This window comes from Marmota monax, unplaced genomic scaffold, assembly GCF_021218885.2.
Source record: "Marmota monax isolate L192 unplaced genomic scaffold, Marmota_monax_Labrador192_F-V1.1 WCK01_AAM20220418_F8-fsc00171, whole genome shotgun sequence".
NCBI lineage: Eukaryota > Metazoa > Chordata > Mammalia > Rodentia > Sciuridae > Marmota > Marmota monax.
In genome coordinates, this window is record NW_026694658.1 from 1715985 (window position 1) to 1743138 (window position 27154).

General features: G+C 33.2%; 1 protein-coding gene across 8 annotated transcripts in view; it reads left to right on the top strand.

Annotated features, from left to right (window-relative positions):
* Bcas3 (BCAS3 microtubule associated cell migration factor) overlaps positions 1-27154 on the top strand; it is a 583386-nt gene that overhangs the window by 54942 nt on the left and 501290 nt on the right. For all 8 annotated transcript variants that reach the window (XR_006846898.2, XM_046423193.2, XM_046423199.2 and 5 more), the window contains exon 7: positions 24566-24638. Coding sequence is in view for 7 of the 8 variants with exons in the window: in XM_046423193.2 (XP_046279149.1) it covers positions 24566-24638 (73 nt within the window). In the remaining variant the exon portion in view is untranslated. The remainder of the gene's footprint in view (positions 1-24565; positions 24639-27154) is intronic.

The following is a 27154-nucleotide window of genomic DNA, read 5'->3' on the forward strand; positions in this document are numbered from 1 at the left end:
GTAATGAAAATAATTAATATGGTAACCAATTTATAGAAATGCTATCATACTACATTAAAAATATAAGCTGTTGAGATAAAGAATATCACAAAAAGATAGTCCACCCAAATGTTGTTTGCTTTCAGTTGAATCAAACCTTAAAAAAAGTGTTGATTCTCTTTTATGTGACTTGGAATTCAGTAATAGAAGTTTGCTGGATATCTTAAATCAGATTTAGTAAAAAAAAAAAAAAAGGTGTAACATGAAGCAATGAAATTACATGTGAGCTTAAAGATTCTGACCCAAATAAACAGATTTGTAATGAAGATGCTGATTATTATCACTGCAGCTTCAATGCCTTTTTACTGTAGAACTGCAGAGAAGAATGTGCGTTGTCTTTGTGACTGACCAAGTTTGTGGTCTCAGAAATCTGTGTTCATTTATCATAACACATTGCTAAATGTGAAAGTAAAAGTTCAAATTAAGTAAAACTTAATTTAAAATGAATGTTACAATCAGCTTTATTGAAATAATTTACAAACAACAAAATTCATCAGTTTTAAGCATGTTCATGGATGAGTTGACAGATGGATACATTTGTGTAACAATTATTACAATCAAAACACAAATCCTTTCTGTTGCTGCAAGGAAGTCCACCTGTCAACCTCATACCCACTAGGATGATTATAATACACAAGAGAGATAAAAACAAGTGTTGGGTAGGATAATTGTTCACAATAGAACCCTGATGCATAGACCTCGGGAGTGTAAGAATAGTGTAGTCACTCTGAAAACCAACTTGGCAATTCCTTAAAATGTTAAGCACATATTGACCATATAAACTCATCAGTTGTCATTAGGTATGTGACTAAGAAAATGAAAATGTATGTCCATGGAAAAAACTTGTACATGAATTTTTATAGCAACATTACATATAAGAGTAAAAAAATGTGACTAACCAAAATGTTTATCAACTTATAAAATGCAATATATTCATACAATGCAATATTTATATGACTATAAAAAGTAATAAAGTTCAAGTACATGCTGTGCTGTGATGACACTTTAAAACATTACATTAAGTACAAGAAGCCAGATATAAAATGCCACATGTTGTTTATTCCATTTATATGAAATTTCCCAAGTAGGCAACTCCATAGAGTCAGAAAAGAATTTAATGATTGCCTAGGTTGTGGGGCCAGTGTGGTGTGGGGAATGACTACTAATGTGTATAGTGTTTATTTCTGGGTGATGGAAATGCTCAGAAATTAGTTGTGTTATGGTTTTTCAACTTGGTGAGCATACTAGGACTATTAAATTGCACAGTTAAATTGATGAAGTATGTGGTCTATAAATTATATGGCAGTTAAGTTGTTTAAAATAAAAGACTTCTTATACTCTCACCTCCCTACATCTTTTGCATCATATTAAATCACTCTTGCTTTTTTCTAGAATTAAAAAAAAAAAGTAGAATACATTCCATTCTTTTGAGCCTGGCTATTTTTAAACTTCATACCTCGCTTTTTTTTTTTTTTTTTTAAAGTACTGGGGATTGAACCAAGGAGTGTTTTATTATGGAACTACCTCATCAGCCTTTTATATTTTTTATTTTGAGACAGGGTCTTGCTAAGTTGCTGAGACTGGCCTCTAACATGTGATCCTCCTGTTTCAGACTCCCAAGTAGTGGGATTATAGGTGTGCACCATTACATTTAGCCATATCCTACTGTTGAGTGTCATTTGTGTTGTGTGTATCAGTTTTTAGTTCTTTTTTAAGTTTCTGAGTCATCTTCTATTGTTTGGGTACACTATAATTCCTATCCACAAGAGTGGATATTTGAGTTGTTTCCAGTTTTGCCCTTATATATAAGTGGCTCTGAATAATTGCATGTATAATAAATATAATGAGTGTATTTGTGAGGGCTGGGGTTGTGGCTCAGTGGTAGAACACTTGCCTAGTAAGTGTGAAGCACTGGGTGTGCTCCTTAGCACCACATAAAAATAAATAAATAAAATAAAGGTATTGTGTTCATATACAACTAAAAAATATTTAAAAAGTATATTTGTTTCTCTGGAGTCAGTATTGAGGAGGGGGTTGTTGGGCCACATAACTGTATGTTTAACTTTGTAAGATATTGCCAAAATATATTCCAAAGTGGCTATGGTATTTTGTATTTCCATAAGCAGTGTTTCAGTCTCTAAATGACTAATGATATTGAACATCTTTTCATGTACTTATTTGCCCTTTTTATGTTTTTGTAGCTGAGTATTTTGAAATGTTTTGCTCATTTTTAAAATTTACTTTAATTTTAAATTAGAGCATTATAGATCTACACAGTAGTTGGATTCATTTTGACAAAATCATACATTCATGGAATTTGATTTCAATTAGCATTCCCCCTTTTCACTCCCATCCTCCTTCCCCTATTTCTCCTTTCTCTGCTGATCTTCTTTTCACTCATTTTAAAATTTTTGATTGGTGCTTTTTACATATACGTAAAGGGGAAATTATCTGTGATATATTCATTCATGCATATAACGTGATTTTTGTTTAATTAGTTCTGTATTTCCTCTCTTTTCCTGTCTATCCTCTTTTTCATTCTCAGTCTCCTCCCTACATCTCCCTGCCCCACTGGTCTTCCCTATCTCTTTGTGATATCCACCTCTGCCATCTTTTTTCTTTTATTTTGCTGTGGTTTCCACATATGAGAGAAACACATTCACCCCTTGATTTTCTGAGTCTGGCTTGCTTCACTTTCCATGTTTTCCATTTCCATCTATTTACTGGCCAATGCCATAATTTCATTCTTTACATGTATGGCTGAGTAAAACTTCACCACATCCTTGTTATCAGTTATTATTATTTTGTGTTCTTGATAATTGCCTTTCTGACTGGAGTGAGATGAAATATTAGTGTTGTTTTGATTTGCATTCCCTGATTGCTAGAGATGTAAGATATTTTTTTCATATATTTGTTGGCTCTTTATGTTTCTCCTTTAAGAAATACTTATTTAGTTCTTTTGCCAATTTATTGATTTTTTTTCCTATTAAGTTTTTTGAGATATATGTTTTTGTTACACACACCCACACGATATTAATCCCTTGTTGGAGGAGTGAGCTGGCAAAGATTTTCTCCCATTCTGCAGGCTCCCTCTTCATGCTCTTAATCATTTCCTTTGCTGTGCAGAAGCTTTTTAATTTGATGGCATCCTACTTACTAATTCTTGGTTTTATTTCTTGAGCTTTAGGGGTCTTGTTAAGGAATTTGGTGTCTATACCTATAAGATAAAGTGTTGACCTTCTCTTTTCTTCTAGCATTTGCAAGATTTCTCGTCTAATTCTTTTTTTTTTTTTTTAATAGTTATGTCTTTTAAAAAAAATTTAGGAGCTGGGGCTGTGGCTCAGCAGTAGCACACTTGCCTGGCATGTGTGAGGCACTGGGTTCGATTCTCAACACCACATATAAATAAATATATAAATAAAGGCCTATCAACAACTTAAAAAAATTTTTTTTAGTTGTAAATGAAAACAATACTTTTATTTTATTCATTTATTTTTATCTGGTGCTGAGGATCAAACCTAGTGCCTCACATGTGCTAGGCAAGTGCTCTACCACTGAGCTACAACTCCAGCCCCATGGTCTAATTCTTAATTTAAAAAAAAAAATTTTTTTAAGTTGTTGATGGACCTTTATTTTTTATTTTTTGTATGTGGTGCTGAGAATCAAACGCAGTGCCTCACACATGCTAGGCAAGCTCTCTACCACAGAGCCACATTGCCAGCCCTTAATTCTTAAATTTTTGATCCATTTTGATTTGACTTTTTGTAGGGTGAAGTACATGGATCTAATTTCATTCTTCTACATATGGATATCTAGTTTTCTTTTCTCCAACATGTATTTTTGGCATATTTTTCAAGTATCAGATGATTGTATGTGTGTATGTTTATCTTTTTCTTCTATTTCATTGGTCTTTATGTCTATTTTGATGCCAATATCATGCTGTTTTTCTTACCTAGCTCTGTAATGTAATTTGAAATTCCTCCTGCATCATTCTTATTGCTCAGAATTTCTTTGGCTCTTCTGGGTCTTTTTCAAGGACTCTTTTTTTCCAGATCTGTGAAGAATGTCATTGGTATTTTGATGGGGATTGCATTGAATCTGTATCTTTCTTTTGTAATAGGGCCATTTAGACAATATTAATTCTGCATATCCAAAAAAAAAAAATGGGGATAGGGGCCTTTCTATTTGTATATATTCTAAATATAAGTCCTTTTCTACATAAATGTAAAATATGTTTAAATATTTGCCTTCTCCTACTTTTCATACTTTTTATTCTTTATAGCACTGGGGATTAAACCCAAGGGTACTCCCCTACTAACCTATATCCTTAGCCCTTTTTATTTTGAAATAGGATCACACTAAGGTGCGGAGGGTAACCTTGAACTTGTGATCCTCCTGCCTCAGATTCCCTACTCACTGGGGTAACAGGCATGTTATGTTGCATAGCACTTGGCTGTCTTAACAAACTTTTGAGAAGGAAAAGTTTTCGATTTTGTTAAAGTCCTATTTATTGACTTTTTTCTAGTTTGTTTTTTATTTTCATTCAGCCCAAAATATTTTTCTAGGTTTGCATGTGATTTTTGTCTTTGACCCATTTGTCATTTAGAAGGATATTATTTTTATTTTCAAGTTTTGGGAGATTTTCCTGATTCTTTGTGTTATTAAATTATAAATAATTAATTATTTAGTATTTTTATTGTCTCTATATTTGACCTTTTCCATAATTTCATACTGTTGGAACTGCACAGTATGTAGCCTTTTCAGGTTGACTTCTTTCACTAATATGCACTTAACTTTCTTCCATGTCTTTCATTGCTTAATAGTTCATTTCCCTTTAGTGATAAGTAATATTCCATTGTTGTATGTTCCAGTTCATCCATTTATCTGCAGGAGGACATTTTGGTTGCATTATGCACAAATCTGCTATAAACATCCATGTGTGTGGACATAAATCTTTAACTCGTTTGTGTAAATACCAAGGAGATTGATATACAGCATTATATGATGAGAAAATGCTTATTTATTTATTAAAAAACTGAGCTACATTGCCAGTCCTTTTAATTTTGAGACAGGATCTTGCTAAGTTGCTGAAATTGGCCTTGAACTTTGAATACTCTGACTCAGTTTCCCAGGTTTCTGGGTTACAGGCATATACCATTATGCTCAGCCTAAATGAGTATGCTTAGTTTTGTAATGAACTGCCAAACTGTCTTCTACAGTAACAGTACTGTTTTGCATTTCTACCAGCAATGAATGAAAGTTTCATTGGTTCGCACCTTCATTGGTTTTTGGCGGAGTCATTCTTCTGGAATTTGGCCATTTTAATATCTGTACAATGATATCTCATTGTTTTTATTCCATAATGACATGATGGATCTTTTGAGCATCTTTTTATGTGCTTATTATGTATATATATTCTTTAGTGAGGTGACTATTCAGGTCTTTTCCCCATATTAAATTCAGTTTTGGGGCTGGGGTTGTAGCTCAGTGATAGAGCACTTGCCTAGTATATGTGAGGTACTTGGTTTGATCCCCAGAACCACATAAAAATCAATCAATCAATCAATCAATCAATAAGATAAATTTATGGTGTCCATCTACAACTAAAATATTTTTTTTGTTATTTTACTGTTTGAAAGAATTCTTTGTCAGGTTGGGAGTATAGCTTGATCTCTACACTGCCCTGTCCCCACCCAAAGTTATTTGTTAATTTTGAACAGTAGTCTTTATCAGATATGTGTTCTTCAAATATTATCTCCTAGGGTGTGGCTTGTCTTATACTTTTTATAGTGTTTTATGCAGAGCATATTCAAAATTAATTTTTTTTGGACACAGTACCTTTATTTTGTTTATTTTTATGTGATGCTGGGATCGAACACAGTGCCTCACGCATGCTTGGCAAGCGCTGTACCACTGAGCCACAACCCAGACCCTCAAATTTTTTTCTTTCCCTCATCTACATGTTATTTAGCACATTCAGTGTTTTACAAAACATACTGATGTTGTGTTCATGTTTTAGTCTTTTTTCCCCTTCTGTGCTTCCAATAGTTTCTGTTGTTGTTACTCCTTCATGTTGTCTAATCTTTTCTTCTGGAGTATTTAATGTTATTAAAGTATCTGGTGTATTTTTTATCTTAGTATATTTTTTAATGTGGGTTTGTATGTGTAGGGAAAGAAAGCATCTTCCTCTGAGTCTTTAAGTTTTCAACATTTACCATTACCTTTTTGAATAAATGAACTATGTGTATTGTAGCAATGTTAATGTTGTTACTTGACTGATGCCATTAATTGATTTTTATTCTTGTTATGAGTTGTTTTCTTGCTTCTTTGTATACTTTCAATGTTTTGTTTGAATGTGACACAATGCATATTTTATGTTGCTCTAATGCTGTTATTTTGAATTCCTTTAAATAGTTTTTGGCTTTGTCCTAGGACAGAGTGAAATTACTTGGTAATAATTTGTTTCTTTTATCACTTTCTTTTACTCTTTTTTAGATAAGCCTTGAATAATTGTTAGTCTAGAATAGGCATCTGCTGATATTTTCTTATAGGGCCAGATAGTAAGTATTTTAGTCTTTAGTCCTATGTAGTACCAGTCACAACTATTCTACTAGTCATCTCTGCCATCATTGGGAAAAGTGGTCATTGTCAATACATAAACAAATGGAGGGGCTGGGGTTGTGGCTCAGTGGTAGAGCACTTGCCTAGCATGTGTGAGGCACTGGTTTCGATTCTCAGCACCACATGAAAAAAAATAAAAGGCCACCAACAACTAATAAAATATTAAAAACAAATAAACAAACAAATGGATAGTAGGGCTAGCATCAGTTGTTTTCCTTGTCGTTGTTTTGTGCTGTTTGAAAACTACTTTTTCATCATACATTTTATCTGTTGTGTAAATTTTTATGGCAAGAAAGTAAATCTATTCTGTGTTACACTATTATGGCTAGATGCTGAAGTTCATCGTTCTCTTTAATTTCATATTTTGGATAAGTTTCCTTGAGACTGCTTAGAATAACACTTGGCAAATAGAAAGACTCTGTATGACTTTTTGTAAATAAGTAAAAGAAGTATGTTTGGAATTGAATTTTATCTGTAGTAACATTTTAAAAAGTTATTGTGTCTTGGAGGAGTTAAGTCTCAGACTTTGTGAAGGATTCAAGTAGTATAGAAAAATATGGGGGGGCTGGGGATGTGGCTCAAGCGGTAGCGTGCTTGCCTGGTGTGCCTGCGTCCCGGGTTCAATCCTCAGCACCACATACAAACAAAGATGTGTGTCCGCTGAAAACTAAAAAAAATAAATATTAAAAAAAAGAAAAATATGGGAAGATATCAGCATTAATTGTGTTTCTCTCTAGTGCTAGATGTAGTAGCAAAAATACCAAGGGATTTCGTATTTCTTTTGATCTTATGAATAGGCAAAGCAGTCTTAAACTTTTTCTTCTCTCTATCGTCAAGGGTTTCTGTGATTCTTGACTATCTGAGAATAATATCATTTTCTTTTGTTCCTCTCAATGCTTTTAGTTTCATAAACTATTTTATTTATTATCCATCTTCTTGGCACCTGCTGTTTTACCTAGTTTTCATTATATTTGTTCTTCTTTTTGTGAGTGTGCTTTGCAGTTTTTATGTACATAAGGTTCACTTCTGGATTATATTGGAATTTCCATTATTTTCATTTGAGAAACAGGGAAATAAATTAATTTTAGGCCAGGTGAATTTATATAGTTTCCTGGTTAACAGCTACAACCAGAAACATGACATAATAACCTAATTTTTCACAAAAGGAAAATAAAAACTGTATGGGGGGTAAAAGCAGTGTTAACCAAAAGATTTAGGATAGTTACTCCCTGATGTAATAGGTGAAAGGGTTTAGGATATGCATCTGTATAAATAAATGGAAGATATTGGCAGTGTTCTACTTCTCATGGGTGATGGGTTCATAGGCATTCATTAAATTATTACACTATGAAGAAAAGGTCCATTCGTGTACCATTGAAGAGAAATGAACCAAGGATTATTAGTGGTCTAATTCTTTGTACTCTCTCCAAGGTGGAGAGCAGAAAGATGCCAATAAGAGAACTTGAACATGGTAGCCCTTATAGGGATGGAAATGAAAATTAGAAATGTGAATTATAAATTAGAAACAAGTTAGAGTGATAAATTAAAGGGAGATTTATTTTTCTATATATGTATTTTGACTTAAGAAGTTTTGTTTGTAGCTGGGAACAGTAGTGCATGCCTATAATTCTAGTGATTCAGGAGACTGAAGCAGGAGGATGGTAAGTTTGAGGTAGCCGTGGCAACTAAGTGAGGCCCTGTCTCAAAATAAAATCACAATAACATCAAAAACAACCAAAAAGGTCTGAGGATGTAACTCAAGAGTTACAGTGTTCATGGATTCAATCTCCAGTATAGCCCTGCCCCCACCCTCCATGCACAAAAGAAAGTTTTGTTTATATAATATCATACCACTTAATTTGTTAATTTTAAAAATTTATTTTGTGCTGGGGATCAAATCCAGGGGCTTGCTAAGCAAACATTCTGCCACTGAGCTATACCACAACCATGCTATCATTTTAAATTTAATAGCACTAAGTTTTGCATTATTTATTTATTTGTTTGTTTTTGCAGTTTTGCAGTACTATTGGACTAAGGGTTTGTACATGCTAGACAAGTCTCTACTACTGATATCCACTTCCAGGCCATTTTGTTTTTAGGAGTATAGTGTGTCAGTATGTGTGTGTGGGTGTGTGTGTGTACGTGGGCGCATACATTTTTTGGGCAACCAGAATGCATATGTACAGAAGTTATGAGAAACTTTCTGTGGTATGATTTTAGGTTAGTCATTTAAATTTTATACCTTAGTATTATACTTTCTGAAATGTAAATAATGTTTTTCTTAACCTACCTTTATAGGAATAGCATGAGGACCAATGAAGTAAACTACTATATATTTTTTTAAATCATCATTATGACAATTTTTTTTGAAAATCTCATTAATAAAACAGCTAAAACAGCAAGTATCAAGAAGGAGCTCCATGGCCTCCTTACCACCTGGTAGGAGGGAAGAAGTGACTGCAGAATTCTTGGTGTGTCTCCCATCACTACCTTCCTTTCTCCCTCTCACACTATGCTCAAAAATGAATTGCTACCACTGCCATGAGACCAAGGCCTCTAAATTCCTTATGTTCTTTATCCCTTTTTCCCAGGATCACCATAGCCCCAATCTCACAGGTCACGTCTCATCCTCACACTCTCTCCATATGGTACTCATTTTGCAAACTTTGTCTATCTATAAAATTCTCATATTCTCTCCACTACTCCTCCCAAACTCCTGAAACTTTTTGATTGCCCTCTTGGAAGTCACTGTAACATCTTTTGTAGTGCTCTTTTCCTTTGTCCTCCTTGAGGTTTTCCTTAGTTATTACTTCTCTGGTTTTGAAGAATAGATGATTTTCTCAAAATTATTGAGTTTGGAGATTTTAAATAACATACATAGATAGAAACACACAAATATAAATCATTATGATTTTCAAATATTTTTGTTCTCGGGGCTGAGGCTGTAGCATTGTGGCAGAGTGTGTATGTTTAGCATGTTCAAATTCTTGGTTTCAATCCTCAAACCAAAAGAAAATTTAAAAAAAATATGTTTTTCTCTGTGTCCGTGACATTTCCTTTCACCCTCTCATGTCCAGTTTATCATTTTTAAAATCAGTTAGGTCTTTGGTATTCTAAGAATTCAGTAAGCCCATAATACTATTGCCTATAACATCTTCTTTATGTAACTCATGATTTTTCTATATCTTTCTTCTCAAATTCATTTCATCTCCATTGAGCAGAATGAATTTTTAGTTAATTTGATGAAAGTCTATTAGAATGGGTACTATTTTATGCAGTTTATTCAAATGCTGTCTTCATTATGTGGTTAAGCAAAGTTTTAAATTAATAAAATTGCCTTTCATAATTAAATAAATTATTATTTTCAGATGTGAGTGGGGACGAGACTGTTTCCTCTGGAATAATTTGCCACAAAGTAATAGAGATCCATACAAACATTATTAACTTTCATTCTTTTGGTTATCGTTTGTCAGATATTCTTATGCTTGGGAAATAGTTGCTTACTCAGCAAGATTCACTTCCTACAGTCTATAAATCTTTAAAGGAACAATTTTTAGTGGTAGTTGTAATTGATATTTGACTGGTATAAGTGGTTTTTATATCTCTTTATAAAAGGATATAATTACCTTTGTAAAAAGGCCAACCCTAGCATTTGACCAGGCTGTAGTGTTCTTTTGACTAAAGCTGAGAGGGTTACTCTTGTGAGCGTATGCTATAAGTAGCATATGGTTTTGTGGGAAGTTAAAGGTATGGAATGTGAATATATATATACACATACATACACACACACATAATATACTTGGAGATATATACATACACACACACACTTTTAGTTACTTTTGTATTAGTGTTCTTGACTTTTTAAAAAAAATTTATTTATTAATTTTTTCAGTACTAGGTACTGATCCTAGAGAAGCTTTATCTCTGAGTTAAATCCCCAGCCATTTTTCTTTTGGGACAAGTTCTCACTAAGTTTGCAATCTTCCTGCCTCAGTCTCTGGCGAGTATTCTTGTCTTAATGCAACCTTGATTATTTTTAACTAGAAAATTATATACTTGGAAGCATTTGGATGTTAACTAAAGGGCTGTAACTTTTTTTTCAGTTTCAGAGTGGTATTCAGTTAACAACAACAACAACAAAAATAATTGTGATCATGTAAGCTATATCAGAGACAACTGACAATAAAATAATCACCTTCCCCATAAAAATAATTTGAGCTATGTACCAAAAAGAACATGCTTTAAGTTTCTGTGCCATTTATATCCTCAAATTGTACCAGACAAGGTTAGGGTCTATTGAAAATACCACCAGGACAGTGCTAAGGGCACATTTTGTAGTATGTTAACTATACCAAAAAAAAAAAAAGATAAAAAGAAATTGTGCTAATTATTTTTAAAAAGATATATATAATTTTTTTTTTTGTACCAGGGATTGAATTCAGGAGTGCTTAACCACTGAGCCACATCTCCTTCCCACTTTTATTTTTTTAAATTTTGAGACCGGGGGGCTGGGGATGTGGCTCAAGCGGTAGCGCGCTCGCCTGGCATGCGTGCGGACCGGGTTCGATCCTCAGCACCACATACAAAACAAAGATGTATGTCCGCCAAAAACTAAAAAATAAATATTAAAAATTCTCTCTCTCTTTCTCAGTCTTAAAAAAAAATTTTTTGAGACAGGGTCTTGGTAAGTTGCTGAGGCTGACCTTGAACTTGTGATCTTCCTTCTTTAGCCTTCTGATTTGCTGTGATTACAGGCCTATGCCACCATGCCCAGTGTCATTATGCACTTTAAAAACAAATCTCACACAGATTTGTTTTAAAAACAAATCTCACACATTTCAGTTTTTTCTTCAAGAGGAATGAACTGTGAACCAAGTAATGTAAATTCTATAGGTTAGTAAAAAAAACCCCTAAAAGAACCTATTTAATCGGGCTGCGGTTGTGGCTTAGTGGTAGAGCGCTCGTCTAGCATGTGTGAGGCCCTGGGTTCTATCCTCAGCACCACATAAAAATAAATAAATAAAATAAAGGTATTGTGTCCAACTACAGCTAAAAAAAAATATTTAAAAAAGAACCTCTTTAGTCATCGTTATCTTCATCATCATCTTCCTTCTCCTCCTCTTTGTTTTCTTCTCATAAGGTTGCTTGTCATCTGCTGCAGCATTCTTCCAAAAGTCTCCCTGATAATTTACAACACCACTCACGGGTAGGCTGGAAGTTTCCCCTTAGATTTTTGAGCTATACTAAGAACAGAATAACAACAACCACCATAGCAAAAAGCCAGAGGTTTTCATTTCTCCCTTTTAGTGGGTTTTGTCACCTTTTCCATGTTTTCAAATTTCCGTTTCTCATTAGCAGAAGTTGTCTTCCTACTACTTACAGTGAATTTTTCTAAATCATGCAAGGATGGTGTGATTCTGTTTGAAAATATTCTTATGACCATTTAATAAATAGACCTTTTAAAGTGGGAGATTAGACCAAGCATGATATATTTACTGGAAGATGGTATATATTACAGTGTTTTTGGACAAATATGCAAATAGGGCTGGGAGTGTAGCTCAGTGGTATAACATGTGATTAGCATGTGCAAGACCCTGGATTTGATCCTCAGCATAACTAACTAAAATTAAATAAATAAACACCCCTCCAATGAAACAAAATTCAAATGTTTATAACATTTACCATCATGTCAATGCTTTGGTAACTTCTCATACGTAGAGATTATTGTTGCTGAGAATAGACTTTTTTTTTTGCTTGTTGTTTTGTTTGGTACCAGAGATTGCACGCAGGCATGCTTAGCTACTGAGCCACATTCCGAGCTCTTTTTAATTTTTATTTTGAGACAGGGTCTTGCTAAGTTGCTTAGGGCCTTGCTAATTTGCTGAAGATGGCTTTGAACTTGTGATCCTCCTGCCTCAGCTTCCTGACCTGCTGGGATTACAGGTGTGTGCCAGCATACCCAGTGAAAATAGACCTTTTAATATAATTTTTTAAAATGATGCTAGGGATCAAGCCCCAGGCCTTCTTGCTCATATTTGGCAAGCACTCTACCTCTGCACCACCCCAAATTCCAGTTTCAATATAAAGTTTTGAAAATTTGTTAGAAAGTAATTCCAAGTAACTTCTGAATCTTCTATTGTAATTTGTGTCCATTCATAGCATCAAAGGATGGTATCTGACTGTTATGGGAGTTTATTTGCAGCTTTTTTACTTCTCATTTACAGGTTGAGGTCCTTTATATATTTCTTAGAGTTATGGGTAAGATAGTCTTATATATTGAAATATTTTTTAAGCTAATTATAGGAAACCTTTAAATATTTTATTGGATACACATGCAGATGTTTAATGTTGACCCTTTAAGCTAATTGTACCACCATGGCTCTGCTTTATTATTTAAAGATTTTAATCATTTTTTCTTACATAGAGCTTATCGTCCTTCTTGCCCTTGTCCCCCCCCCCCCCCCCGCTCTTCAATTTCATTTATCATATACTTATTTGGATTACATTTCTTTTTTATTGTCTCTGTTCTATTTCACACTTAATGCTAATCTTTAAAAAAATTAAAAGGAATTTTATAACAATGAATTATAAAAATATTTGTTTACTCATTTATTCTTTAATTCCATTTCTTTCTGTGTCAGTTCATACAAGAGCTGGTATTCACATTTCCAGACATTTTTCTACTGTGAATTTCTTTTTATTTAATTGGAGATTTTCTGAGCTTTCTGGATCAAAAAACTGTTGACATTTTATAATTCTGGAAAACTTGGGTTATTTATCTTTTAATATCATATTTTTATTTATTTTTATCCTGTTTTCATTGCTTACAGAGCGCTCCATATAGAACTTTCAGTCAGAAGAACAACAGCAGGTGAATAACCTAGTTAGAAAATAGATAAAACACCCTCAAAAGTGAAAGAATTCACACAGGTGCCTAGCAAGTGCAAGGTCTTGGATTTGATTCCCAGCACATTAAAAAAAAAAGAAAAAGAAAAAGAAAAGAAACAGAAAATTACACCATACCAGCTATATAATAGTGTTTTAAAGTTAAGGAAGGACCCACATATGAGGAGTCTAGAAATTCCTGCTGAGAAATGATGGCTTTAACACTACTTTTATCTTTTGTATCCTTTCAAATAGCTTGTAGCACAGTGTGAGACCCATAATTGTTTAATAGTTGCCTGTTAGGTTACTTTTTATTCTAATTTATACATTAACCAACTTTTAATTTTAAAAATATCAAACTGATATAAAACTGGAAGAATAAAATAAAAATATTTGCATTTTCTTCCCCTATACTAATTATAAGTATTTTATCACATTTTAGATTAAATTAAAAAAAAAATCTCACCCCTTATCTTGTTACTGTAATCAACTGCTGTTAATGTTGGTTCATATCATTTACCACTGAACATATTTGTTATTTCCTTAAATTTTAATGCAGCTTTAATTTATAGTACACAAATCCACGCTTTCATGTGGCATAGGTTGTTTTTTTTTTTTACTGTGAGTTTTGACAAATACAGGTATCTTTGTATCAAACTCAGACCTTTATGAAGTTTGCATTTGCCTTACCCGAGGCAGTTCTCATGTGCCCTTTCCTAGTCACCCCCAGCTCTTCTAGTGGCTTCTATTATTTTGACTTTTTTCACTTCATAGAGAATACTTTAAAAAATATTTTTATTAGTTTATTTATTTATTTATTTATTTATTTATATGCGGTGTTGAGAATCGAACCTAGTGCTTCACACATGCCAGGCAAGTGCTCTACCGCTGATCCACAACCCCAGCCCAAGAATACTTTTACTTAATTTTGGTGTTACATGCATTAGTTTATATTTCCTTTTTATTGCTGAATAGTATTCTATTGAATGAATGTATAAGTTCCATAGAATTTAGGTTGAACATGCTTTTGAGATATCATGAATAAAGCCATTATAAGCATTCTCATTTTAGGCTTTCTGTCAGAAAGTAAAGATTTGAATGTGCTGAACATATCAGTAGATTAACAATATAATGAGTATAATATAAGATCTGGTAAGTACTGTGAAGAAATAAATCAGGGACAGGATATATGGTGTAAGGGAGGGTGGTCTCAGAAAAGCCTTTCTGATTAGGAAACCTTTTAATAAAGATCCAATAAAGTAAACAAGTGAACTATGCAGATGACTAGGAGAGAAGTGAGTATATGCAACAGAGAGAGTAGAAAGCACAGCATTACTGAACCATAGATATGCTTGGCAAACTCCAGTGTGGGTGCAGAGTGAGCATTGTAGAGAGCTATCAAAGAAATGTTGGTACCTTGGTAAAAAGAGCAAGACACCTGTCAAGGTTGTGAGCATTATTATTATTTTTAACCATAAAAATAGATAACAGCTTTTACATATTAGGGTTGCAAGAAAAAATAATAATTGCATAAACTTTCAGTTCTTACCTGGTTTAGCACTGTGCTTAGTCATTTGCACGTATTATTTAAAAAGAATTTTTTTAGTTGTAGATGGACACAATATCTTTATTTTTATTTATGTATTTTTATGTGGTGCTGAAGACCGAGCCCAGGGCCTCACGTGTGCACTCTGCCACTGAGCTACAACCCTAGCCCATGTATTATCTTTTTAAATAGTCACAATAATTCTATGGGATGTATTGGTACTTTACACCCTTTTTACCAATGAGAGGAGTAAAACAAACTGATTCAGTCAAATCTATTGTAAAGAAAAATAATTCCAAAAAATACATTAGCCTTTATCAATAATTTTATTGAAAAAATTCAGCAGAAGAGTTGATTATATGTATGATTATATGTTATATATATGTTGAATATATATAAGCATGTGTGTGTGTGTGAGTAGGTTTTCTAGTGAGAAAGGGTAACAGGAAAGAATTCTGGGCTAGCTTTCAGGTTCTGATAGGGCATTTAGTACCATAAGAATTCGGAAAAGTTATTTAACTTTTCAAGATCAGATTACTCCTCTGTAAAATGAAATGGAAGATTTATATGGTGCTATTTTAAGTTCTGATGAGGCTAATTTGTGAAGGAAGACTTGATTATCAAAGTGAAATAGAAGTTGCCACCAAGGGTTAAGGAATACCTTGTGTGTTTATTGTTCAACAATATACTGTCTTGAGCTGCAAAGTACCTCTATGGTAGACATGTGCTTAACATGCTGGAGGCCCTGGGTTCAGTCCCCAGCACCAAAAAGAAAAGGTCTTTATCTACTTTGATGAAATTTTTGAAGTAACGGTGGAGGGTAAAATGTGTGCATATATTTTGGACATTTAAGACAAATGGCAAAGATGTCTTTTGTGATTATATTTAGGTTAAACAGTTCAGGGTAGTAAGATTTATGTCTTGCTGGGTACAGCACTGCACGCATGTAAGAAGGCTGAGACAGAAGGATTGTAAGTTCAAAGCCAGCCTTAGCAAAATTTAGCAAGGCCCTCAGCAATTCAGTGAAATCTTGTCTCAAAAAGTAAAAAGGGCTGGGGATGTGGCTGAGTGGTTGAGCGCCCTTGGGTTAAATCTCCAGTACAAAAAAAAAAAAAAAAAAAGTCCTGTTTCTTTTGATTCATTGATAGTAAACTGCAGCCTCTGCATCTGTTTTCCTATTTCTTCCTTCTCTTCTCATCTCATATTTTATTCCTCTGTAGTCTGTTTCAAAAAATTGCTCACATTTTCCTGTTTAGATAAGAAATAAATAATAGGATTACCCAATTCATAATGGAAATTATTTATATAAAATCTAGTAAAAACTAGTAAGTCTGAAAATTTGCACACAAAATTTGTTGACTAGAGAATCAAACTTTCTAGCTAAAATCGAGAACCAGAAAATTTGACTACATCTTAAAAACTCACATTCAGAGAATCTGTAAGCAAAACACAGAAGAAAAACTAATTCAATCAAATCTATTTTAAAGAAAAATAATTCCAATAAAATTAAAAATCAATGGGAGACTGAAATGGTTTAATTGAGTAGTTTAAATTAATTTAGTTGTTCAGTGGAATCCTCCTGAAAAAGATTTTTCAATAGAAATTTATTAGCATGAACATACTTTTATGTAAAAATTTTATATTCAGGACATCATCTTTAACATCAAAAGACTAGAGTTGGAGTGTTTATTTCATTATCAGTTTGATTTTCATTTGCCTCTGGATCTACTTTTGGACTCAAGTAGAAACCATTTCTGTTTGATGTCTTCAAATCTTTAGGGCTGACTTATGGGCTTTAACTCTTTGATTTAAATGAGTTTAAAATGGTGTGTATGGTGGGGGGATATTATTTAACATTATCTGACAAGCAAAGTGTTTTGAATTTTGTTGAGTGGTAGAGGAGTTGGTGAATTGGTGGGCAAGCCCATTTTCATTACTTTAATTGTGTGATTTGTTAGGATTTTAAGCTTTTTATAAATGTTTTAGTGTTATAGGACAGAATTAAAAGGATTTAGAATAAAAGGAGTTTAACAAAAGGACTTTGCAACAGGATTGCAATAGTTTTTATATTTGATGGATTTGGCTAGCCGCTTTTCATTTCAATCATCATGGTACATTCTGTTAAATGCTGTAGAACAGGTGTGTATAACGTCATTCTCTCTATTGTACATGCAAATAAACACACAATTTTATATATAAAAAGTTAATCCGCTGCAATTTGGAGGATTACATTATGGCAGGGTGATGACTCCATTAAGCATCATGAAGAGTACATGCTACTATTTATACAGCATGAAAAAATAAGATAATAGCTACACTGTTTATGAGATTGTAGAATTTTTATACTAACACTTTAAGAATTGTATTTATTCGGACCATCCATAATCAAATTATCTAAATGAGAATTAAAATTTTGCTACCTTGTTTTTAATTCTGGAATTAATTTTTCTTGTTGTTATTGTACTGGAGCATGCCTAAAATAAATTTGGAGGTTTTGTGATATTTATTTATTGTAGACTCGGGTCTTTTTGGCTTACATTGATCTTATAGTAGCTTTTTTTTTGGGAGGGGGAGTAATACTGTTATCAAGTTAGAAACTCTATACATTTTTTTTTAATATTGATGTTTTGTGAATGTCTCTGAATAGTATAACTCTTTAGGATATGTCATGTGGCTGACATATAGTTCAAAGTCTGCTGGACTGGTATACCCTAAGAGGTCAATAGAAACTAATGGAGTTCTTTGATTCAGTTTGAGAAGAGCAAAACAATCAAACCATTCTTGCCAGTATTATTTGCATTTTTAAAACTTGATGTTTTATTCATCAAAATATCAGACTGGTATGTACAATACAGGTAAAAACCATAAAGACCTTATAAAGACAAGGAAGTAGAATGAAAATGGGTATTGTTAAATGTGATGGTGAAATATGTAGGAGTGAAGAACTGGCCTTATATAGATGAAGTTCAGTTATAATTAATTTAGAACATAAATATTGTAGGCTTTGGACCAGTTAATTTTTAACTTGTGCTTGGATCAAAAATTGTATTGTTAATTGTGAAAACTGTTTCATTACAGGGATAGCAATACACAACTCATAGTGAATTGCCCCTGGACAATCATCAATTTTATTTATTTACTTATTTTTTAAAAATATTGTTTTAGTTGTAGATGGACACAATACCTTTATTTTATTTTTTTATTATGTGGTTTTGGGGATCGAACCAAGTGCCTCATGCATGCTAGGCAAGCACTCTACCACTGAGCTACAACCCCAGCCCCTATTTTTATTTACTTTTTTAAAATTTTTAACTCTTACATAGAAACATAAAATTTTTACATCTTTATGAGGTACCATGTGATGTTTTAAACACATTTTCTTGAAGCTTTCCCAATGTAGTTATAAATACATTTTAAATACTTGGGCACCGATAGCTATACAATTCTAAAAAATTTAGATAATTATAGAGAATTTTATTCGTAAACACTGTCTTTATCATTATGGTGTTATAGTATGGTGTCTAAGCAGAGATAGAACTTATTTTTCAGTCTTTATTATAATCATAGGTAAAAAGTTTTAAATTATGTCAGGTCACAATCTAATTGTATAACCAATAATCTGTCCTCCTTTGGATTAAACCTCATTATTTTTGGACAGATCTGTTAACATTACAAATGCTTTTTTCTACTGGGCTTGAAAAATGAAAGAGAGTTCTAAAGTCCCCCTGTTGATACTTACCAAAATATTATCTCCTTCCTAAACCTCAAAGAGGTAAATCCCTATTTTAAAATTAGTGTTTATCTTTCTATTTATACATTTAGTACTTAATATGCACTACATATCTATCCATCTGTCTATGCACACCTGCAATTTATACCAACCTTATAAAAGTTTTTTTTTAACATTGTGGTAGAAGTAATACAAAACAAAATTTAGTATTAGTCTTTTTGAAGTGTACTGTTTACTATTGTTATATATAATCACATTTTGCAACAGATATCTAGGGCTTTTTAAAAATTTGCATAGTTATAACTCTATACCTATTGAAGAATTATTCATTTCTCCGTCTCTTTTATCCCCTGGAAATCATTATTCTAATTTTTATCTCGGTGATCTTGATTACTTTAGATACTTCATGTAAGTGGAGTCATACAGTATTTTTCTTTTCGTGACTAGCTTATTTTACTAAGAATAATATTATCAGGGTTCATTCAAATTGTAGCATGTGTCAGCATTTTTTTTTTTTAATTGTGGTGCTCAGGAGTGAACCCAGGCTCTTGTATATTGCTAGGCAAGCACTTTACCCCATTAAGTTACATCCCCAATCCTTTTTTTTTTAAAACTTTATTTGAAAGAGGTCTCACTAAGTTGCCCAGGATGGCCTCAAACTTGTGATTCTTCTGTCTTAGTTTCTCAAATAGAAGAGTTATCTGTTTAAGGCTGAAAATTTTTAATCATGTGTAATATATGCCACATTTCTTTATCCATTCTTCTATCAGTAGATTTTTGGGTTGCTTCTGCCTCTTAGCTACTGTGAACAAGGATGTATAAGAATTTGCTACTTTTTTGTTGAATAATGTTATATTTCAGAACAGTTTTACTTTTGGAGCAAAATCTAGAAGAAAGTACATAGAGTTCCTATATGCTCCTGTCCCCATAGGACACAGCCTCACTCTCTACTCAAATTTTGCACCATAGTAGTGTACATATCACAATTTGTGATCCTTCATTGATGACATCATTATCCAGCCTATAATTTAATTCAGATGCACACTTGGCATCAATTATTTACATTTTCATGAATGTATAACGTATAAAGGATATGTGCCTACTATTGGGAGTATTAAATTGAATATTTTCACTGCCTTAAAAATACTCTGTACCCTACATAGTTATATCTCCTCCTCTAGTGTATCTTTCATTTATCATCAGTTTGTAATTTTCCTTAGACAAGTCCTATATGTACTTTGTTAGATGTATTCTTGAGTTTTTGAGGTTTTTTTTAAGCTACAAAAATGGAATTTTAAATTAAAAATTTCATGTGGTCTTGGCGAATGTATATATATATATATATATATATATATATATATATATTTTTTTTTTTTAAAGAGAGAGAGAGAGAGAGAGAGAGAGAGAGAGAGAGAGAGAGAATTTTAATATTTATTTTTTAGTTTTCGGAGGACACAACATCTTTGTTTGTATGTGGTGCTGAGGATGGAACCCGGGCTGCACACATGCCAGGCGAGCGCACTACTGCTTGAGCCACATCCCCAGCCCCAATATATATTTTTATTTGTTGATCTGGGGTTCTGTGTCTTAACTCAACAAGCTTACATGTTAGATGTAGAAGTTTTTTGTTGATTCCTTGTGATTTCCTATGTAATCAATCATGTTTTCTGCAAAAAGGCAGTTTTTTCCTTCCTTTTTGGTCTATGTGCCATCTATTTTGTTTCTTGCCTTGTTGTAGTGGGTTGAACTTCTTGTACTATATTGTATGACAGTGGTGAGAGTGGACATTCTTGTCTTTTGCCTGACCTTAGGAAAGATTTCAGTCTTTATGATGTTAACTGTAGGTTATTATGATAAGCTATGCTTGCATCACTTATTACCTAGACCAACCACTTGGACTCCTTGTCTTATAAACAATTGCTTTTCCTCTTAATATTTATAGAAGCCTCTTTTTTTTCTATTGTCCTAAAATTATGTACACTGATATTGGCCTCTTTAATGTGCTGGAATATGAAGGGCTTATAAACTTTTATTAGGGAAATTATTAAATTATTAAAATAAATTATTTCTTGGTTGATTTTGTCTTCTGTTTTCTCTTTTTGGATCTCCTATTATCTGTATCTTTGTTCTTTTTAAGATTCTTGTGTAGGGATCACAATGCTCTTTTCCTCTCATTCATGTTTTTGTTCTCACTGTGAAGTTTTCCTTGACTTTTCCATTGATACTTGTTTAAGTTTTAGAATCAAATCTACCTCATATTTTATATTGTCAAGAGACTTTAATATTTAAGTATTTATTTTTCATTGTATTCTTGTATTGTTCCATGCCTGCTATATCTCCTTTTATGTCATGGAAATTATTAATAATAATATTTTTATTTTTTTGTTATTTTCTTCCTATTGATACACTTTTTAGATGACTGTTAATCTTGGTTGTCTGGATATGATTGACAGTGCCAAATCAAAAGCTAATGGAAAGCTCTGTGTATGTGTTTGTCAACTTTCAACTTTATTGTGGGGTGCTTTGGTTGTGATGTTTGTTAGAGTCCTCTGATGGGGAATATATTTTTTGGTTTTTCCTCCTAGACTTGCTTGATTTCCCAAAGAAGATTCATAAGCTCCTGCCTAAAAGATAAAGTTCAGATGCTGGAAGCATAATGGGAGGGGAGACATGGATGGTAGGCAAGGACTGGTTCTGTACTAAGAATTAATGTTGTCACTTAATACTCTTGGTTTTTTGTTTTATATTCACCTGTACTCAGGGTACTGCTGTCTTACTAAGAATAGCCTTTCACTCTTCTGCTGGGAATAGGCAGGGTGAGTTGTCTAAGAGAGTAAAGGTCTTAAGTGTAAGTCTTTTTCAAATAGCCAATAACAAACCAGCCTTCCTTATTTTAGCTTCGTCCCCTTTCACACCCAATCCAAGTGTGTCTGCTGTTATCACTTATTGTGCCTTTTAAAGATTTAAAGGTTTAGAGTAGTTTGAATCTCAGGGCTTTTTTTCCCCATCACCACATCCCTGCAGTTTACTTAGGGCTGCTAAATTTGTCATCTTTTTTTGGTCTATTTTCAAAATTAATTGGGGGTTATTATATATTTTTAAACCCTATTTAATTCAATGTTGTTTTCTTAGATTATTTTAAAGGGATAGCTGGGCGTATTGGTACCCAGGAGGCTGAGGCAGGAGTATAACAAGTTCAAGGCCAGTCTCAGCAACTTATTGAGACCCTATCTTAAAGTCAAAAAAATTTTTAAAAGGGCTGGGGTGTTATTCAGAGGTAAGGTACCCTGCGTTTAATCTTCAGTGCTGAGGAGGTGGTAGGAAGTGCATAAAGGGATAAAGTGAAATGCATGTCTTCAGCTTGCCAGATTAACTCCAGATTTGAAATAAGCACTAATTTGTCTCTTCTGGTATATGTCTCTTTATTAAAAAAAAAGATTAACTATTTTGGGGATAATTTATATACTCACATGGTTTGAAAATTAAGAGGCATAAAATGTTTCTATTTCCTCCATCTCTCATTTTTTCATTCCCCCCCCATGGACAAATAATAATTATGATTTTTTATGTGTCCTTAAAGAGTCTGTATATAGGTGTGATTGTTTGTATGTATAATATATATAATTTATGTATATTTTTGCATATACAGTTAATCTTGTTTTGTCTGCTGTATACAAGGTTGTATTTTATTCTGTCTCTTCATATTGTTGTGTGTATTACCTTTTCTGCTTTGTATCTTCTGTCTCATTCCATGTTTCTATTAACTACTTTATTCTTATTTATATTTTTATAGTACTGGGGATAGAAAGCACTAGTGCTCTACCTTTAATTTACATCCTTATCCCTTTTTGTTTTATTTTGAGATAGGGTCTCACTTAGTTGCCCATTCTGGCCTTGAACTTGTCATTCCCTGTGTCAACCTCCTGAATAGGTGGGATTACATGCATGCACCACTTCACCTCGGAGGGCATTTCATTCTTTTTTGCAGATATAGGAAATATTCCATTATACACTTGACATTTTCCTGTCATTTGCTAATTATGCTGTAGTGAGTAAACTTTTATAAAAGTTATTTCTCTCATGTCAAAGTATACGTGTAGGGTAAAGACTTAGCAGTGATATTTTTGCTTTAAAGGGTATTTGAATAATAATTTTGATTAATATAGTGAGAGAATTTGATCAAACTTTTGGATTTTCCAATAAGCTCTTAGGTAAATGTCAGTGTATGTCAATGTAGCTAAATTAAAAAATTTTTTGGTAGTTGTAGATGGACAGAATGCCTTTATTTTATTTTATTTTATTTTAATTTTTATGAGGTGCTGAGGAGTGAACCCAGTGCCTCATGAATGCTAGGCATGCGCTCTGCCACTGAGCTATAGCCCCAGCCCCGTAAACTAAAATTTTAATTGGAAAATTTCTTAATTATTCAAAATGTAATGACTTGTGAAGCTCATCTTTGTATGGCTAACCCTCTTTCATTATCATCTATTCCCCCTTCCTCCACATTATTTTGATTTACATCCCAGAAAACACATCAGTTTATTGGTTCATATTTTATTTTTTATTTTGAAAAGTAAAGAATATTCAAGTATAACTATAATATTATAGGGGAGTAAACATTTCTCCTCTGTCTTCTCAGGGTCTCTGACTGAATATGAGTATGAGAATTAAAATAGATGAATAGGATGAAAGAATGCAAATTTTATTTAAAACTTTTATATGTGCAATAGACTTCTCACAGGAAGATGAAGACCTAAAGAAGTGACTACGCCTGGGTGCTTATATACTAGGTTGAGCAAAGAGTGACATTTGTGGAAGAGTATCTGGAAAGATAAGGATTAGTTTAATAAATTTTTAAATGGATTTTCCTTATCCTGACTCTTGATATTTGGTGATGAGAATATTGCCCTCTTCCTGGCATGGGGAGGGCATCTTTCACATAGAAAGGGAAGATCAGAGTGTCCTTTCTTCTGTTTTTCATGTGCCTTTAGCTTAAAATATTCAATATTTTAAAGCACCATATTATAGTGTGGCATGTCCTAAACTTTTTTAGCACCATTATCATTATAGTTTTAAGGAATTTCTCTTACGTGTGAGGTTGAAAATCTTTTTCAGGGCTGGGTATGTGGCTCAAGTGGTAGCACGCTCGCCTGGCATGCGTGAGCACTGGGTTCGATCCTCAGCACTACATAAAAAAATAAAGATAAAAAAATTAAAAAAAAAAAAGAAAATCTTTTTCATAAGGTTCAAAGCCACTTGTATTTCCTGGCTTTATTTTTTCTGTTTATTGCTTGTATATCAGTTTTTTATCCAGTAATATTATTGAGTTCATTTATTATTATGTAGACTAGGAATTCTTGTATAGCATTGGATGGGACCAGCAACACCGAATATTTTTGTGTCATTGCTAATTTGAATGGGACTATTCTGAACCATCACCTATGATGCTTGCTGTAGATTATTTTGAATAATCAGAATTGGGTTTTCTATTGTTCTTATGATTAGGTGTAGGATTTAATTAATCTTTCTTCACTTGCTGAAATGTCAATATGATGAATTATATTAGTACTTTTTTTTTGTGTGTGTATGCTAAGAATTGAACCAGAGCCTTGCATAGGCGAGGCGTATACTTTGTTTCTGAGCTACACCCCTGGACCTTGTGTAAATGTTTTAAAGCATGAAATAATGAGAATTAACTAGAACACTTCTCAAAATTAACATTTTGTTTTTATACTCCCTTACAGGTGGTCAAAAATGTGATAACTTTGCAGAAAAAAGACCCCTTCTTGGTGTGTGTAAGAGCATTGGATCTTCCGGGTAAGGAAATTTTTAAAAATAAATTGAATCAGCTACTACAAATTTGTTTGTTTATTCCAGAATGGAACCTCTGATGTCTTAAAAATCTTCAAAATCATAAGACTAAGCTCCCATAAGAGAAAAGAGAAAGGAAGTAAAACATATTTAGGGTTTTGTGATATAGCCACTGAATTCTTTATTTCCCTGCTCAGTATTTTTTCACGTATAGAGTGATAGCAGGAGGCAAAAGAAAACCAGTCATAAATAAGAATATAGTCTTTAAATAAAAGATTGCCATTATTGAAAAAAATTTTAAATTTATGTGTTTCTGTATAGTCATTGTTATGAATGTCTTTATACAATAGATTTGATGTTATTATTAGCTAATAATAATGTCATTTTTATGATAGAATAAAAATTATTAACTGTAACTAACATTTATTGGTGCAGTAACATGTGCCTGAGTCAGCTCTAAAGACAGCATAAATTTGTCTTTATTCCTATTGCAGAACTGTGAAAAAGTGCCATTCTGTTCTTCTTTCATAGTGCAGCATAAGTAAGGCACTGGATTCACACAATTAACCTGTGGATTCAAATCTAAGCAGCCATGTGCTTAATTTAATGCAGGCTGCATTTGTAATAGTAATAGGGCTGTGGACTAAGAGGACAAATTGTTATTTATTTTGAAGTCAGTTTCTTTATTTCCTCCTTATGTAAAATGGGAATAATAATCTTTCCTGTGATTTATATTGAATTAGCCATCCTTTTGTTATTGATTTTTTTTCTATATAATTCCAATTAGAAATTACGTTTAGCCACTAGTAAAGTTACAGTGACCTACACACTTTCTGTAGTTAAAAGTCTACTGATAATGGGGTGTGGCTCAGTGGCAGAGCACTTGCCCAGCATGTATGAGGCACTGGGTGTGACCCTCAACACCACATAAAAATAAATAAATAAATAAATAAAATATTGTGTTTATCTACAACTAAATATATATATTAAAAAAAGAAGTCTACTGATAGGCAGTTCCGATACAGTGAAATGTTTTGATGATGTCATTAGTGATCTAGGTTCTTTTCTAGCTTTGACATTCTTTTAATGTGACTCCTTTTCCTAATGATCTCAAATGGCCACTGTCTTTTCAGTTACTGCATTTTCTTCAACTGAACTCAGCTGTAAAAAAGTTGGAAAGTCATTATGGTTTTATTAGTAAGAAGATGATAAAAATGGATATTAGATTGGCAACTGGAAATCTATGACAAATGCTTTTAACTCAGTCTATGTAGATCATGGGGCTTTGGAAAAGGCACGAATATTTTAATGATATAACATGTTTTGATCATGGAGTCTTTGTTGTTGCTTCATAAGGATGTATTTTAACTTCATGTACTACTAGACAAATTTCTTCAGTGCAAATTTTGGGTATGAGTAGGCCTTTGGAAATTTATTGTGTACCAAAGTACTCTGCCAGATATGGGATGAGAAAACCAAAGCTTGAAAACCTAATTTCCTTCCCCAAAGATGTAAGGATGTGACTGAAAAGAAAGAGTACAACTTGTGAAAAATAATTATGAAATTATGATGCATACGAGATTCAAAGAAGGGAGAGGTAAATATGTATGGAGTTATGGCAGAAGGCCTAATGGAGAAGTGACACTGGCTGGATCTTAATGAATGGGAAGTATTGCGATAGATACAGAAGAGTAAGAAGGGCATCCAAAGTAGGTTATAAAATGATCATGGAACAGAAATGGTCATGGAGCAAATAGACTTAAGAATGATGAAAGTTTATGAATTAGAGGTAAGGTCATCTACACAGGTAAAAATATATATGCCCATGCCCTGGTACTCAACAAAGGCATACAAGAATCTGAAAATGTTTAGGTTTCAGCAGTTGCTGAACTCTGCACAATAACAGTGGTAATCTGTGGCATTCATGCCTGCAGCTTCCATCCCATTCTTAAGTTATCCCCCTTTCAGGCGTGGTAGATATGGAGGCTATTCCAGAGTGAGGAAGGTTGTGCAGACCAGCCCAGTACTGCCTTACTGTGGTTGAAAGATGCTCACTCAACTTGAAATGTCAGGTGTTGCCCATGTCTACCAACAGTGTTGATGGAGGTTACTATCTTGAGGGCATGTTTATCTCGAGGACCAGTGACTTTTTCAGCTTCAGTCATTAGCTCAGGATTCATGAATGTATAAAGGAGCCATAAAAGGCACAGGGAAAAAAATCTGGGTAGACTTGAACATGGATGAATGTGCAGATGCTTTGGCAAAGGCATCTCATCATTGGCTGACTCTGAAGATACATAGGGAGAAGGACAATTCCCTGACACCAGCCTGTCTCTTAAAGCAAGAATAAAAAGAATCAATAAAACTGAGTAGAGATATCATTAACTGCGCATTGTAGAGGAAGACATTTCATAGGATACAGGATTAGTGTACCCTATCATGTAAAATGCCTACTTTTAAATATAAAATTATAACACATGCTAAAAGAAACAAATAGTGTGGCATAATGGGGGAAAAAAGAC